This window comes from Juglans regia, chromosome 8 (genome assembly GCF_001411555.2).
Source record: "Juglans regia cultivar Chandler chromosome 8, Walnut 2.0, whole genome shotgun sequence".
NCBI classification, from domain to species: domain Eukaryota; kingdom Viridiplantae; phylum Streptophyta; class Magnoliopsida; order Fagales; family Juglandaceae; genus Juglans; species Juglans regia.
The window spans coordinates 4731740-4748753 of record NC_049908.1 but is presented as its reverse complement, the minus strand read 5'-3'; the positions used below and the strand labels follow the sequence as shown (position 1 = coordinate 4748753).

The 17014-nt window shown below is 35.8% G+C and overlaps 2 protein-coding genes across 2 annotated transcripts; both read left to right on the top strand.

The window, feature by feature from the left end:
• The first annotated feature begins 3369 nt into the window (after nucleotides 1–3369).
• LOC109007411 (multifunctional methyltransferase subunit TRM112 homolog A-like) lies at nucleotides 3370–4088 on the top strand. Its single transcript, XM_018987080.2, has one exon. The coding sequence runs from the start codon at nucleotides 3459–3461 to the stop codon at nucleotides 3825–3827; it is 369 nt and encodes a 122-aa protein (XP_018842625.1). The 5' UTR covers nucleotides 3370–3458; the 3' UTR covers nucleotides 3828–4088.
• A 1580-nt stretch (nucleotides 4089–5668) lies between these two features.
• On the top strand, nucleotides 5669–12906 carry LOC109007417 (synaptonemal complex protein 1-like). Its single transcript, XM_018987090.2, has 19 exons — nucleotides 5669–5914; nucleotides 6006–6055; nucleotides 6298–6505; nucleotides 6584–6709; nucleotides 6913–7011; nucleotides 7978–8654; nucleotides 8740–8988; nucleotides 9071–9199; nucleotides 9286–9354; nucleotides 9428–9538; nucleotides 10095–10202; nucleotides 10301–10411; nucleotides 10490–10576; nucleotides 11084–11173; nucleotides 11285–11392; nucleotides 11521–11607; nucleotides 11758–11820; nucleotides 12169–12272; nucleotides 12522–12906. Exons 1-18 carry the CDS (start codon nucleotides 5758–5760, stop codon nucleotides 12268–12270), a joined length of 2631 nt encoding a protein of 876 aa, XP_018842635.2. The 5' UTR covers nucleotides 5669–5757; the 3' UTR covers nucleotides 12271–12272; nucleotides 12522–12906.
• The last annotated feature ends 4108 nt before the right edge of the window (nucleotides 12907–17014 follow it).

The following is a 17014-nucleotide window of genomic DNA, read 5'->3' as shown; positions in this document are numbered from 1 at the left end:
ATTCAGTACATCATGCAAGTAAAACTAAACTTCCATGATCAAGATTCTTTGGTTATAGCACAGTGCCGGCTCTTCCATTAGGCCACTTAGGCAATTGCCTAAGGCCCCTAATGAAAGAAGGCCCCTAAAAAAATATATACATTATAATTTTTTTATATATATATTTAATAAAAAATTTTAATTAACTCAATGAGAAGGAGAATATAAATAAGATCAAATAGATATTATATCATTATTATTTTTTAAAAGTATCACATATAATAATTATTTTACCTATTCTCCTTCTAAGAATACACTTCTCTTTTTTTATTATCAATTTAATATATAATTAATTTGAAAATTATAAATAGTAAATTTTAATTTTTCAGTGTTCATAAAAGGTTTTGGTATAATCCTTTGAAGAGGTAAGGGCCCACTTTTTTTCAAATGTGTAAGTTGTTTATAGAACTTTATTGACAATAAAAAATATAATTGTGTCTAAGAGTCTAAAGTACTTGTAAAACTAGATTTAATAAAATTCTCTCTAAATCAAAAATTTCCTAATAAAGATTAAGTCAGGTATTAATTGAAAATGTGGTATAAAATCTTAATTAATAATTTTACTTTACAAAATGATAGGAATTATTTTTAAATAAAAATATAATATAAAAATAAAAATAAATTTATTTAATTTTACTTTTAAAAAAAAAATTAGGTTAGCCTTAGGCCCCGGAACTTATTGAGCCGGCCCTAAAATATAGCATCTATTATTGTTTGGGCGTCTCCTTCTAGAATTGACTGACCTGTTTGCATATGATTTGTCATTTGTGTCGCAAGGAGAGCTGCTGAGGCCTCTGCAAAGGTGGGATTGGTGTTTTGGATTTTAGAAGTCCGTACCTTTATAAATCTTCTTTCTGAATCTCTACATATGGCTAAGATGGATGAAAAGGAGTTTCGGATCGCTGCATCAAAAGAGAAGCTCCGATGATTAGGCAGAGGATTGATCCAGCTTTCTTTGAGGATATTCTTTGTCTTCTATTCCCATGCTTTCTTGTAATCTTGATATGTAGCATTTAGCTGAAAGGAATCCTTTTCTAACGTTGAGGATGTATCATTGTGAATAATATTATTCATTTTTCTCTAAATAAAATCTATAGCTATTACTGCAAAGAGTTGGAAAGGGTAAACTTCTGGTTCAGTTAAACCAAGATTTTCTATAGCACAATAGGCAGCGACTGAAAATATTTTTGATTGAATATCCCTTACTAGTATTCTTAATTGTATTCTATATATAGATAGTGGGAAAATCCTCCCTGAACTTGATAGTAACTATTTTCTATTAATACATATAACGCATGCTTGATGAAGAAAAAAAAAATAGCAGTACTATCCAATATTCCCACTCCTGCAAATCCCACATGATTTATAATACTTACATTATAATCCCACACGCCTGATCTTGGGGCGCCATGCTATAAGCATGCTAGCTGCAGTATGCATGCTACTAAAACAACATTAATACTGCAGCAGCAGCAGCAGCAGCAGCAGCAGCTCCTTTCCTTAACTAGTAGTACATGAACATTGAGAAGCGCGCCAACATCATAAACATTTCACATGCGTTTGCACATGACGCTAGTACGTGGTAGTACTGGTCCATTGACAACACGTATATACGTACAATCCAGTTTACATGAAAATCATGATTACATAAATATAAATTACATGGCTGCAGGCATGGCCTCGTTGAGTTTTTTTAGGAAAAACATACAATTGAGCTAATTAATTAAGACAAAAAGGCATGCGTGTTGCCGTGTTGGTCGAAACAACATTGTCGTCCAAAATGCACCAAATTAATAGTAATTAACTCACAGTTAAAGTTAACTTATAATTAATTAATTTCTTTTTCAATCCTATTCTCTCCAAGTCAATCAACAAATTCAAACAAGTTGAAGCCAAGATCCCTAGCTGATCAATAAAGGAAGGAATTCTTCTGGCCGGCTAAGATAATGAACAATACAATATTATCCATTGGTGTATTTGTTCAAATTTTATTTTATTTTATTTTATTTTTGGTATTCTGGCTTTTCTTGTTTTCTACAATCACTTTACCGAACCTAGATGGGAATTAGGACAAGTCAGAGCCTGCCTAATCTCTTTGACATATAGATTATTCGGTACTCCTCAATTCACTTTAAGACTTCAAAATCATAAAATTCCACACCAACTTTCATCTAATTAATTTTCATTTTTAATTTTAATTTTTTATTTCATTTGATAATTTATTATTTTTAATACAGCTTTTTGAAAAATCAAGATAGTGTTCATCAATCCAGTCCCTGATCAGTTATAGCAACCTTATTTTGTAGGATGATACGATATAATGGGCCTCATTGAGTGGTCCATAAATGTGAACAGAAGTAGTACTAGAAGACCGGAATAAAGGAGGTTCAATATTGGGCTAAACAACTTGATCTAAGCTAACTTCCAATACTGTGTCTGCACTTTTCAGCCCGGCCCTGCCATGCTACAGAACTCACCAGCTTATATGGGCAAACTTATCTGTACGATTAAAATATAAACCAAGCATTATTATTTTTAGATTAATGCTAGATATAGGTTGGGTAAATGTTGCGTATTTTTTTTTTTTAAAGTGTGATTTATTATTATTATTATTTTTTATGTAAGTCTCATATTTACTCTTTGTTTTTTCAAAGAATACTGCTAGTTGGCCCCATCCTTTTGTCCCCTCAAAGTTATTTATCATGTATTTTTTTTTCTTAACGGTTAAGGAAGTGATTATTAGTAAAATTATGTATTTTTTAAAAATATTTAAAGATGTTTAGAAAATGTTTGAGAAAAAAAGAAAAAAATACAATTACACTAATAGTAACTTTTAAGAGACAAAATCACGAAATGAGTAGCAACATTCCTTTTAAAAAATAATGCACATCACTTAAAACTTCAAATATGAATTTTTTTTAACTATCATATATGATTCAAAATTTTCAAGAAATTGAATAGGCCTTTACACATTACACCATTTACATAGTATAAGTTGATTTATAAAATTTAAAATTTAAAATTTATCTTTTAAATTAAATTATACGTAAAATATAACGATAAATGTCTTTAAATAAGATTATACATTTTGCATTGAGAATACTATACTACTATTTATTATTTTATTATTATTTATTATTTATTTTGTATTACTATTTATTATTATTTAATATTTTATTATTATATTTTCACAACTATTTACAAAATATACGAGATCATCATATTACCTAAACGCAACCTTAGTCCTACACATTGAGATTGTCTATTTACCCAATTTACCCCTCCCAAGTGTAAGAAATAGGGCATTTTCGTCCTTCAGAAAAGCCTAGACCCCCCGCAGAGAGGCGAAACGACCCTCCCAGTCAATTGCAGAGTCAGAAAAAAGAAAGCGGCAGAGAGAGAGAGAGAGAGAGAGAGAGATGAGGTTGCTAACTCACAACATGCTGTCGTCGAACATCAAGGGCGTCGCCAACGGCTTCCCTCTCCGCATCGAGGTGGAGAAGGTGGTGGAGAAGAAAGTGGACTTAAACGCTGACTTCCTTCGGAACATTTTCCCCAAGATCGAGTGGAAGGCCTTCGCCGAAGCCGCCAGGACCTTGGGCTACGCCGAGCTCCCCGAGGATGCGGACTCTTCATTTCTCGACTCCGACGACTTCTTAGACAAGTTCCACCACGCCCTCCTGGAGCTCCACCTCGAGGAAGGCGCTCTCATTTGTCCCGAGACCGGTCGCCGCTTCCCTGTCAACAAGGGTATTCCCAACATGCTCCTTCACGAGGACGAGGTCTGAAATCTGAAATCTACTACAGATACAGTGCTTATTGGCCAATAGTGTGGGGGTGCCTAGAAGAAAGTGTGTTGGTTTCGGAAAGGGAGTCTTTGTCGTCTGAAGTGGTGATGAATATGAATTAGGGTTTTTGTTTCTTCGGCTTTATCAGTTATCAATATGAAAATGATAAGGGTCTCTTTTTTCAATTTTAATTTTATTTTGTGGAGACGGTTTCAGCTCAAATCATATTTTAGTTAGAGGCTCAACCTAATTTGCTTCAAACTTATCTGCGAGGACTTGGAGCAATCTTGAATCTTTGACATCTCTTGAAATTTTTAGGCTGATGATAAAATGAACATCACCACATCTGCCCTCTTGAAATTCTTCGATAGACGCAGATATCCAGCTTCAGTCATACATGTGAAGAAGCTCTCAATTGCAGGGCTAGGCAGTAAAGGGATATCCCAACTCGCCAGCTTTGTGCTTTTCTTGTCAATTGCCAATGCCAGGCCAGTTGGGAACTGCGCAGGAACATAAGCATAAGATGCAATGCACGCAAAAGCCAAAGCATACATCTTGTAAGCCAAAGCATACATCTTGTAAGCACGCATTTCAGTTATAATTAAATGGTTGGAGTTTAGTCCTCTGCCGTTCCCATTGCCACCATTAGAAATTGGAATGTTACATCTCTTGAAAATCCTGAAGAGCAGCAGGCATCCTAATAAAACCATAGAATTGGGATCTCTTAAATATCACAAGTCATCATCCTCAACGATGAACAACACAAACTTTTTCTGAGCTAAATTGAAAGTACTCTTTAAGCTACTTTAAATAAGCAAGTAAAAATCCGGACCACTTGATGTATGGCAAGGGCCTTGCAAACGCGACTCAGTTTGCAATTCTGACAGTGCATGAGATGATCAAAGGAAAAATAAAAAAAGGATTATAACCAGGCAGATGAGCAATATGCAGATAGAAACAAGCTTGATCTTGAAGTTCGAAGTAGTCCCTTTCCTAAATTCGTGTAAGGTCTCAACACAATCAAAGAGATATAACCATCCATGACTTCAATGACAACCAGAACATTAATTCACATAGAAACATTCATTTATTGTTGGGTTTGCATAACCTGGTTTTGTTGGTCTATCGGTCTGATTTGATGGCCCGACCCGACCCGACCCGACCCGACCCGACCCGATATTTTCAAGGAGACTTGGGCTATGGAGCGCAGACTTTTCATTGTTTACAATCAAAAAAGAGCTAAGCAAAAAGTTCGTTTGACACTAGCTTGACAAGTCGAGTGAAGCTTGAATAGAGAGTTAGCTCGAAATGTGCTCGACACTCTGTTCAAGCGAATAACGTAAAAAGTAAAAATAAAGGTTTTCGTTTTGTGATATTATAAATATGTATTTAATGAACAGATCATCAAGTCCTAAGTATTCTGAACAGTAGAATTTCATCTCAAAGTAAATTTTGTTATTCTTAAACATAATAAAATCATCTACAACTCTGTAGAAATAGGCACGCATTAAATCATGTTAATTTTATATCGTGTCATTGATTTGCTTTACTTTATTTGTCCTCGCTGCAGGGTTTTCACAACGTTTATGTATTGCTATAAAATCTTAAAGGACTAAAGGCATCTTTAAAACTGGTTGGGCCCTGTGTTCAATTTTGGCTGATGCTTGTAGATAATGAATAGATGAATTTAATTAATTTAATAAAAATAAAAAAATGTGTAGCGAACTTCCTAGTCCAACCCCTTCCCGTTCAGAACTAGTACGTTTACAAATTTCAAAAGCCGGTCACTATAAATACGCATAACCTTCGCGCCCAATTCAGTACCAAGTGCACCCTGAAAAGCCAGGACTCGAGCTACATAGCGAGAGAGGGCGAGGGAGAAATATGCACACAAATTTCTACATTTTGTAGCTGCAGTTCGTTTTCGAAAATGCAGAGGCTAGGATTTCCAAGCATGAAGAGTTTGGATCACTTCAAATCATTAGCAGGATCGGTCCCTGCAACCGCGAAGAGTTTCTCGTTCTCTTCGCGTCCTGCTTCGGATTCGATTTCTTCGGGAAGTTTCGCGAATTTGAAGCTGACCGCAGGTTTTGATAGGAGGATTTTCGTTGTATGTTTCATTTTCTAAAAAAATACAGAATATTTTGTTATGTGTGTGGTTGATTTATTTGTTTTCAGAGAAATTGGTGAAAGAACAAGCTTCTGTGAAGACTGATCTGGAAATTTCGGTATGCTATTCTCTATTTCTCCCTATATCCCTGGGATTTTTCTTGTTTGTGTTCGTCTCATCTCTCCCACTCTCTCTATGCGTGTGTGCGCTTATGCTAGCGTTTGTGCTTCGATTTCTGAACCATTGTTCACTAATTACGGTTTGCCCGATAAGTGTATGCCACTCGATTGTTAGGGAGAAAGGAACTTGTATTCACCATGACTTGAAAGGTGATGTCGTGAACATTTTTAACAATTTCAGAATAACAAGCTGAAGAAATCCATGGAGCACATCCGGGCATTAGAGGAAAAATTGCAGAATGCCTTCAATGAAAATGCTAAGCTTAAGGTGAAGCAGAAAGAAGATGAGAGGCTCTGGCAAGGGTTGGAATCTAAGTTCTCTTCAACTAAAACCCTGTGTGATCAACTTACCGAGACTTTACAGCACATGGCTGTTCAGGTTCAGGATGGTAGGTTTTCTTTCATGCTCGTGAACCTTAATACTTTATTAGCATCACAGTTAAATAGTGTCTACCTTGTTCCAACAGCTGAGAAAGATAAGGAGTTTTTTGAAGAAAAACTATCTTCAAGTTCAATAGTTCTCGATGGTTTGAATCAACAAATGCATGCTCTGTCCCTGAAATTAGAGTCTGCAGAAGAAACTGCTAGAATTTGTAAGTTTATTCTTCGAGATATGTTTCCACTAATATATATATATATATGAAAATATATATTTTATTTCCTCTGAAAAATATTCAATTTGTAAAGTAAGGAGTATTTGAACTGTATTATAATTATAAAAATAAGTTATTAAAGAATAGCGTGTTTGCACCATATTTAAAAGGCATTGTGTATTGTGTTTGAATCCTGCTTATAGGTGGGAAGGAGCTGGAGAAACTCAAAATTGAGGAGGAGGAGAAGGATAAAATTCACAGAGATGAACAGAGCAAGACTGCCAATCTCATAGATGAAAAGGGTAAACATTTTGTTTCGCTTTTTCGTTTTTATTGCTGAAGGTTGGCAGCTTCCTCCTTGTTTGGATTGCTTGTTAATATGACACTTAGGGCAAATATTGAGACCTAACGAATTTAGGTTGATGCACTTGCGGAAGAGCATAATTAGGCTTCAACTTGTGGTATGCTCAGTGTTTTGGAAGATAAGCTTAAGAATCAAAACAGCATAGAACTTGCATGTAATTGTTCAATTCACTGCTTAAAGAGTCAGAAAATTAACTTATGGCTATTCTTTTCAATCTTTCTTTAGGTTTGTGGAATTATCCAACTATTCACCTATTAAACTTAAGTTGTTGATTTAGTTGGTGAATTGTTATATCGTTATTCATTGTATTCATCATCATTGTGGTTGTTATTACTATCCGCATTTTACCTGGTCCCACACCAGTTACATTGGGTTGATTTGAACTTTAATATAATTTTTATTTATATTTTGTAGCAAGTTTAAGTTAATGAACATGAAGTTAATTTAGGTAGCTCTTCTATGCAAGGAGCACAACAAAAAAAATTGACAAGCTGGTTGGTAGATAAGCCATTCCAGTATGTACAGTGTAAGAAGGATGGCTTTATGCAGCACTCTGCTCCCCCCCCCCCTCCTCTCCATTTATTTTATGATGAGTTTCCTAAAGATTCTTGTGTTAACGGAGTGGGAACTGCTTTTGAATCCCTTCCAAGTGATTCGGTTGGCAAATATATAACTCAAGGATATTCCTACTCCGTTGGCACTGCTTGAGGCCTAGTAGAGACCAGAGGTTCTTTGCTTCCAGTTCAAAACGAAAGACCATGTTCTTAAAGGCATACACTATAAGGCTTATGTCCCATGTTGCGGCCACCAATTGCACCTTTGATAGTTTGATTGGATTTCGAAGGACTTTTGGCTTCTACTTGTTAATCATTGATTTATAAATATCATGATGTTTTGAGTACAGATGCTATGATCAAGAAGTTTGAGGAAACTGTAGCAGCTAATAGATCGGTGACAGAGAGTTTGGAGTCTAAATTGGGAGAGGTGTACGTTCAGTTGAAACTGAAAGAAGATGATATTAAACAATTGATATTCACTCAGGAAAATTTGGAGAAAGAGAAGAGTGATTTGCAACTGCACAACAGTGACCTTGCTAGAAAATTGGATACATCCTCAAAGGAGAGAAGAAACCTCGAAGGTTTGGTTCAAGTGTTGGCTGCACAGTTGGTTGAATTGGACAAACAAAACTTGACCTTTTCATACAAGTTTGATGATCTGAACTCTCTTTATGAATCTTGCTTTAAGTTGGTCCAGCAGGAGAGAGACCTTGCTGCAACACATGCTAAAAAACAATATGATCAACTTCATGATAAGTTCTTATGCAGAAAATCAGAAATGGATGCATTACAACTAATAAATCAGGACTTAAACAACAAGTGTATTGAACTTCAGAAAGTCCAAGAATCTGTTCAGGCACAACTTTCAGAGGAGTGCCGTTTGGCTGGGGAGAGAATTCAAAAATTGGAGTTTGAAGCAGAAAAGCTGGTCTCTGAGAAGCTTCAAACAGAAATGTTGGTGTCCAAATTAGAGGAGAAAATTGGTACTCTGTCAGAAAATTTGAGATCATCTGAAAATAAAATGGTCTGCAAATTTTCTTCCTCTTCTTCATACTACATTTTACAATGCTTGGTTGCTATACTAATTCTTTTAATGTAATATATGGCAGCAAGATTTATTGCTGAAACTTTCGTCTTTAGAAATAGAGAATAAAGGTAATTATGAGAAATTACAGTCAGAGATACAGAAAAAAGCAGAAGAAGTAGATATTTTGCAAAAGGAGTGTGAGGCACATAGGCAGCATGTAGACTTGCTGGAGAAACAAATCAGCCATATTCATGATCTTGCGGAGGAAAAGGAACAGCTTATTATGCATTGTAAGGAGAGAGAGAAGAAGCTGGAAGATCAAATGGAGGAGGTTTTAAAAGCAGTTATATCCTTTTAATATGTGAAGTTCTCCCACACATACATTTATTTTTGTATCCTTTTGTTTGTAGCAGAATCAGGAATTGCTAACTGCTGCTGAAAGTAAACTTGTGGAAGCTAAGAAGCAATATGATCAGATGTTAGAGAGTAAACAATCGGAGTTGTCAAGGCACTTGAAAGAAATATCTCTGAGGAATGATCAGGTTTTATGTTAAACCCTTTAGCTCATGCAACATTCTTTGAGTTTGTGCGAGTACCTTCAGACTGATACTAAGCTGAAATTGATTAGGCAATTAATGACATAAGGACGAAGTATGAGATGGAGAAGCTGGAAATTGTTAATATGGAAAAAGAGAAGGTTCACTCATTATTATCATCAGTTGCAATATGATTATCTGTGAATTGTGGTTCTCACCCGTTTAAACCTTCAGGCGGACAAAGCTGTTGAAGAAATGGAAAGAAAATGTGACCAAAAACTCACAGAATGTAAGGAAGAATCAAGGCTATACTTGATGCATGTGCAGGAGGAACACGCGGCTCTGGTATGCATCTCAAAGTTTGAGTCTTGTATCATTTTCTTCCTGTATACGATGCATTCAATAAGATTGGATTTGCTACTTTCTGTGTTTATCAGTGTAATTTATTGGGCTTGAGTTATTTCATTTCAGACGTCTTATATTTGCCCCATGCAACCCGCTGATATTATCAACAGTTTCTTATGTGCGGGGGACTATATTTTTCTTCAATACCTGCATGCTTTTAAGACATTGGATTTCCACTCGGTAGCATCTAACTTTTAAATTGAGCTGTTTAATCCATAATTTTAGATCACATTTTAATTCAGCTTGTAACTTTTAGTCTTGATGGGTTGTTGAACAACCTATCAGGTAAGTTAGATAAGTTTATGAGCAATTTAAAAGTGAACATAGAATTATATTAACATAACTTTCCTAGTTTAAACTTCATCCTTATTACACAAATGTCATTCTTTTGTGTGGGAAGGTACTAAATTATGAGGGAAAATCTTGGGATGTTTATTCCGAGTTTTATAGAAGAAGCCTTGACAAATAGTTTAAACCCCGGTACTGTCCATTGTAGGTCAGCCGTTTTCAGCAGGAGCATGACAGAAAGGAATTGGCCCTTAAAGCTGATCACACTGAAGAGCTAAAACGTGCCCAACTTCAATCTGAAAAAGAATTGAGAGAGGTGCATTAGCTTCATAATTAGGTTCAAGTTATTGACCTAACCAGAGTTTGTTTCTATAGCTCAATATATATATATATATATATATATATTTTTTTTAGAAAACAACATTACTCAGGAGTGAACATGAAGCTCAGACGAGAGCTTTGAGGTGTGAGCATGAAGATGAGTGTAAGAAGCTGCAAGAGGAGTTGGATCTTCAGAAGTCCAAAGTATATATTTTCCTGCAATTCAAATCCTATCGCTTTAACCTCACCTTAATAACTTTTTTTCTTAATATTGTACTGCAGGAAGAGAGGCAGAGAGCTTTGTTGCAGTTGCAGTGGAAAGTGATGGGTGACAAGCCACAGGACGACCAAGAAGTGAACTCAAAAAAGGTAATCTACTATAATCAATAGACTTCTCTCATGTTTGTGGACTTGTCTTCAAGCAAAGATAGTCTTTGTGAGATAAGTTAATATGAACGTTCTTGGATGCAAAAAGTAGCAACTCCCACAGGACTTGTCTTCAAGCAAAATTCGTGGAAATTTTCTTATTCCCAACTCCCAAGGATTTTCTGATGTTGCACCAAGAACAGCTGACGAGTCCTGCTATATCTTAGAGTAAATAAATTTGTATGAAATTGGTAATATCCTTCACAGATATTTCAAATGAGTTTCATTTCAGTAAATATATATATTATTTTATCAAGGGGGGTGGAACTGGTGTAGGGAGAATGACAGATGACTCTCTAAATGACAGAAGAAGTTAATATAACACTCGAATTCTATGTAAAAGATGGCAAAACCGATTGTAACAAGTTTGCTTTAAGTAAGTTTGGGGTCTGAAATTTTAATACTATATATTTTATTATGAACCTGATCAGCTTAACTTTACAACTGCAGGACTACTCCATTTCATCAAGCAAGATGAGAAATCATGGAGGTGGCAAAAGAAATCAGCACTCTCTGGTTAGACTGGAGAACAAAGAGAAGGTGACAAAAAAAAAATGGAGATCATTTTACCTTCCTTTCCCAATAAATTTAGCTTTTGCCAAGTTAAGATATGACAGTCACTTTTAGTCTTATCTTTTATTTTGTGTACAGAATTCTCCTTCCTTGGGAGGAATGCAAACACCAGTGTCAAAGTTGCTGAAGAAAGTAGAGAACGTAAACACAGGAAGTGTAATGAGCATTCCTCAGCACCATAAGAAGGTTAGTTACTTCTGTAGAGTATACATATACTTGTGTGTTATTTGATGGTTGAAGAATTTATTTAACTTGCTAACATATTCCGGTTGGACTCGAGCATACTCTAACGTCCCATACTTCATGGATGGCAGGTAACTCACCATGAATATGAAGTTGAAACTTCTAATGGAAGAACAATTACCAAGCGAAGGAAAACGAGAAGTACCGTCATGTTTGAGGTATGTACCTGGCCATCTGGCAGAACCATTAAGCCTATGCATCCTATTTACTAAATACATTTGTATGTCAACAGATTGGCTTCTGGCCTTGCAGATTTCTTTTCCTACATACATTTCCTGATGCTGAATTTCCTTTTTCTTTTACACCAGGACCCAAGAAAACAAAGAAAGATGAGTACGCCAAAGGCCAATACCCCCAAAAGTATAGTCAAGGTAACTAAAACCTAAACTAATTAACTATCTTTGCTTGATGAGCTCGTTTTGCTGTGTAGCCAAACAACAAAAAAATTACCTCAGCAGCAATTATTTTTTCTTGACATGGTCATGTTAGTTGTTTATTCATTCCGAGTGATTTTTTGCCATGGAGCCATGTTAGTTTCGTAAGTTCTTTGTCTTGAGTTGTTTATTCGTTCCGAGTGATTTTTGAGAGAATTAGAAGCCCTTTTGTAGATAGTAAATGAATACGGTTTCTACTATAGACTTTCATGTTTAAGTACAGTGCCATGATTCTTCTTTTGATTCTACATATGCGAAGTTCCTTCTCATTAATTGATTGTGCAGGGAGTCAAAGGAGGAGGTCATCCACATCCTTCAAACATAGGTGATTTATTTTCGGAAGGGTCTCTTAATCCCTATGCAGATGATCCCTATGCATTTGATTAGAGGTAATTGCAACTAATCATTCTAATTATTATGTTTCCTTTAGTCCCTCAGAATTAAAATACCGCAGGCCCCATTATTCTTGCGCACCTGTCTGCGATCTTTTCCATCGACTCTTATTTCTCAATTGTCATTCTGGGTGGGATTGATGAAAATTGAAATACCTTAGAGAACGAATTGCCTCTGTTACTTTGATTGTGTGGTTTGCTTATAACCAGTATTGTTTGATATGATCTTGGTTTTCCCGTGTCCAGAGATTTCTCACATCGTTTCCTCTGGCTACGATGGATGGATTCTTCATCTTGCTGCAAATCATTATAAAATGGTAGACCATGCATAAAGCATGAGAATAGCCTTCTCGCTTTCTTCCAGGTCAGAAAGAAAGCTACGGTAGTCTTGAGCTGCTTCACTGCTAGCAGCATGGCATTTTTTTGGCCTGTGTAAGGGACGTGTACATTCTTCTTCTCCTCTTAATACTTGGCCCTTTTTGTAAATAAATAATTAGGATGTTTTGAAGAACGAAATGACAAATTCTTCGTCCAAAGTGAAATGTACAATGACTGAGTATACAAACCAGTATTCTTTCCCTTCCCCACCCCCTCTTTTCCCATTTCCAGTTTATATTACAAATGTTTTCGATGTTATACATAAATAAGTTTACATTTTCCCGTATTTTTTGTCTAGGTTCTGACCACATAGAACAGTGGTGCAACTGATTATTTGTGGGGCTCATTAAGTTTGCTAGACAAGAGTAGTAAATACTGGCCATTAAGGTTGTTGGTACTTGTTTGTTGGTCCGCTTACCTGAACTGAAGCTCAATGTGACCATCGAGTTGGCTTAGATTTTTGTCCGCGCTTTTACCTGAGTAAGATATTTCAAAACTGGTTCATCCAGCCATCTTCAGTCCAAATACGAGTGAGAGGAACTATATATGCACTCCATTGAGTTCCCAAATTAAAATTTCTGGTTCCGCCCGTCAAAAGTGAATGTACCTGCGAGTGAGAGGAACGATATTTGTTAGGAAGAGTTGGATATTATCGTATTAGAGATGACTAAACGACTGCAAAGGTAATACCATATGAATAGCTTGGGGCTGGAAAGTAGAAAGAACTACTCAGTTTGCCACATTTGGATGTACGAGCATTGGTAATGGACTAGCCATTGCCAAGTTCAAGTCTAAATTTTACATTTTTTTGTGTTAAAATCCCTACATTGGACTAGCCAAAGGGATAATCTCTTGGCTTTGAGCTACAGTAAATTCATCTCCCTGGCCATACTTGGCGAGCGACTATAGAAGGATCAAACCTTTATTTTATTCTTTCTGTCCAACTGCCCTTCTCTCTTTCCCTCGTATTCCCTTCTCTCTTTGCATTGGAAGCTCGCTCTTCTCTCCCTCTTCGCTCACTCTTGTCTTTGTTTTCTTAGAAATTTCTTGAATCCTTGATTTTCCTAGTTTCTGTCGTCCCAAGGTTCCTAATATTTCTTGAGTCCCCACCCCCTTTAAGACAGAGGAAGTGAGTTCCTTCGACTTCGACTTTGATGTTTGAAGGAAACCCAGAGGCCAAAGCGAAGCTTGGAGGAGAAGTACAATTGTAGTTTCACTTTTATACAGCTGTGTTGTTTCCATAAAGAAATCATTTTTATCGATGTTGTTCCTCGACTCTGCGGCATAGATCCGAGGAGTTTGGGAAACCCTAAATCCTTCACAAAACAAATCTCTCTTCGACTTTCGCTTTTCACAAATCAACATCTCTCTCTCTCTCTCTCTCTCTCTCTCTCTCTCTCTCTCCTGCTTTTGTTCTTTATTAGACTATTTTTTTATCTGAATCTCAAAATTATGTGACAACCATGTCTTTCCTGGATTTTTTTGGTAAAATATGTTTCTGCTTATTCGATCTGTTATCTATGATATATATTGCGGTTTAGGTTATTTGATCTGTACGTGTAGCTGGCATTTGCATATGGTTTTTTTGGATTTGATTAATTTTAGAAGCCCCTAATCTGTACGAAGATTTTTTTTTTCTTTCTATAAGAAAATTAATTCATTGAGTTATGGCTAGTCTTTTAATCTTGAGGCTCTAGTCGTGATAGTTTTGGTTTTGATGTCTTTTAATCTCTCATGTGAGCACACCCAAATCTAGAGCACATGCATACCAGATCAGGAAAAAAATGTTTTTGTTGTTTCTCTTTGCAAAACAGAACACATGCATACCAGATCAGCAAAACAGAACATCAAGTTTATCTTCTTTGTGATGATTTTTATTTCTTTGCATACCATATCAGCAAAACAAAACAAAAATAGTGTTCCCCTTTCAATGAAGATGTTCAAAAATAGTGAGTCTGATTTTACCATCCCCTTTCAATGAAGATGTTCAAAAATAGTGTTCCAACTCTCATCAATTATCGTCAGTTTAACAAGTCAGAAAACAGGATTGCCTACATGATTTTTTGCATCATTTGGTTACTGGCTGACGCTCCCACTGCATTATAGTTTGCTCAGACAAAATTTTTTCTTTATTTTCATGACAAAGATCAAGATCAAACAACTATCTTGTATGATGAAGCCGAGTTGTTGCTACATCATTTATGAATTAGAAATGCACCAATTAAAACTAATTGATGTAAGATAATATCTTCATTACTAAATATTTTGCTCCTAACTCCTTCCAACATATGAATCTTGCAGAAAAACTTCTCTTATTGTTGCATTCTTCTCTTATCTTAGCATCTATTATTTAATGTGTGTAATGCTATGTTTGGTTGCTTAGAAATATAGTACACTGAAAAAATCAAACTGCTAATCCAATTGAAAAAATCAAATGCATCTATTATTGGTTGCTCCTAACTGCTAATTATTTGCTTATTCTTATACGAGATTTAATATTTGGTGACTGAGTTATAGATTAAGAGGTACTTTAGCAAGGTATGCCTGTGCTTAATTTCCTCCATTGATCTTCATGTTTTGAGACTTTGGTCCATAGATAACTGGATTTTAAATAATGGTGGCAGTAAGTTCATGGCAATGCTCAAATATTAGAGTCAGACATAGTTTAGGTTCAGGCATGCGGGTCAATGGTAAAAGAGGAGCAGCCTCATGCCATGTTGATACCATTGGAGCACTTCCTCATGGGATACGGCTTGTATAGACCTATAAAAATACGAATTTATCTGCAAGTATGAAATTAGAAAGATCAAAAGGAGTTGAGGAAATAAATTTTTGTAATCTATTATATCATAGAGGTTTGCATTTTCTCTTTTATTCGTTGGGGTTTATAAGTGACAGGGTAACCATGTTGGTTTTTTTTTTTTTTTATAAAGAGGACGGGACCCTAATTTTATTGATTGTCCTCACTTGTGGCGGAGGGAAACCGTGGTTACAAGTACGACATCTGGGATTTACATAAGCGCTAAATCTAAGAAAAAAGAACCCAGACATCAAAATCAGTATAACCATATAGAGTACACAGCCTTAAATAAGATACAGAACCTACATCCGAACAAGCCAAAGAGGGGCACCTGCAAAAAGCCAAGTACACAAGACAAAAAGAGACGCAAATAACGTGAGAGCAACGAGAGACAAGTAAATAACGAAAAACAAACCTGGCACGACGCTTATGATATCCTCAGGTAGGGCATATCCAACTTGTCCATGCGGAGAAGACCCCTCACCCGGCTAGGCAGCATGTGAATGTCAGCCCAATCAGAGTTCAACCCTTCCGCCCCACACTTAGCTAGAAAGTCAGCCACAACATTACCTTCATGAAAAATATGGAAGGGTGGGATAGAAAGAAATCATATATTTCATTTTTTAATTTGTAGCCATCATTGTTAGTTGATGTGGGTTGAGCTAAGCTGCATGTAAATCCTCAAATAATTTTCATCAATGAGACTAACGAATGATAATAATAACAATAATAAGCCTTGTATATGACTTATTAAATTAAATTATAGTTTTAAGCCTTGAGAAACAATAATTTTAAGTAAAAATTAAATTATTAATTAATATATGAAGTGTATTTGTAAAATATTCAAAGATTTTTTTTTTTGTAAAATATTATAAAAATATATAATATTATATTATTATTTTGATTTTAAGATAGCTAGTCAAATGTTGACTCACTTAGTTAAAAATTGATACTATAGATAAAAGTTAAGATTCTAGCCAAATTTTGGGAAGACGATACAAGATTACGATACAAGTTCTACCATAGCCTGCTTAGGAAGTGAGCAAACGATTCATTCTCGGAATTGGATAACACAAAGGTAAATCACTCTGCCACAGCTCGGTTGGATTACAGCAGCTGGACCCTTTTTTGGGCTTTTGAACTGTTCATATTAACAAGTAGAATCTCATATTCTTGCAGCCTAGGAATTCAACTAAAATCCATTATTCTGAACTGCCTAAAAGAGCTACTCGAGCTCCAAAGTCCAAGTCCGGATATTTCTTTAGAGTAGTATTGGACTGTTGGACGAGAAACTGGGACAAGGGTTTGAAAAGTTGCTTTTGAGTTAGGACATTGAAGTAACTACGTACGTTCAGAAGGGACAAAATGCCAAGTAACTACGTACTAGCATTTTGGAATTAAAAGTGATTAGAGTTCACGGGGAATCCCGTGATACCATCGCAAGAATAATCTCTTTGCATGCTTCGAAATTTGGCTCAAGATATAAATAATACTGTGGATAACCATGCACCGTTAAGAGCATTCGCATTTTGTGGTGAATGGATGGGGATGCTACTCTTTG

Coding starts and splice junctions, on each gene's coding strand:
- LOC109007411 (XM_018987080.2), top strand. CDS start 3,459: ATGAGGTTGCTAACTCACAACATGCTGTCGTCGAACATCAAGGGCGTC.
- LOC109007417 (XM_018987090.2), top strand. CDS start 5,758: ATGCAGAGGCTAGGATTTCCAAGCATGAAGAGTTTGGATCACTTCAAA. Junction 6,506..6,583: donor GGCTGTTCAGGTTCAGGATG/GTAGGTTTTCTT, acceptor TTGTTCCAACAG/CTGAGAAAGATAAGGAGTTT. Junction 10,203..10,300: donor CTGAAAAAGAATTGAGAGAG/GTGCATTAGCTT, acceptor TATTTTTTTTAG/AAAACAACATTACTCAGGAG.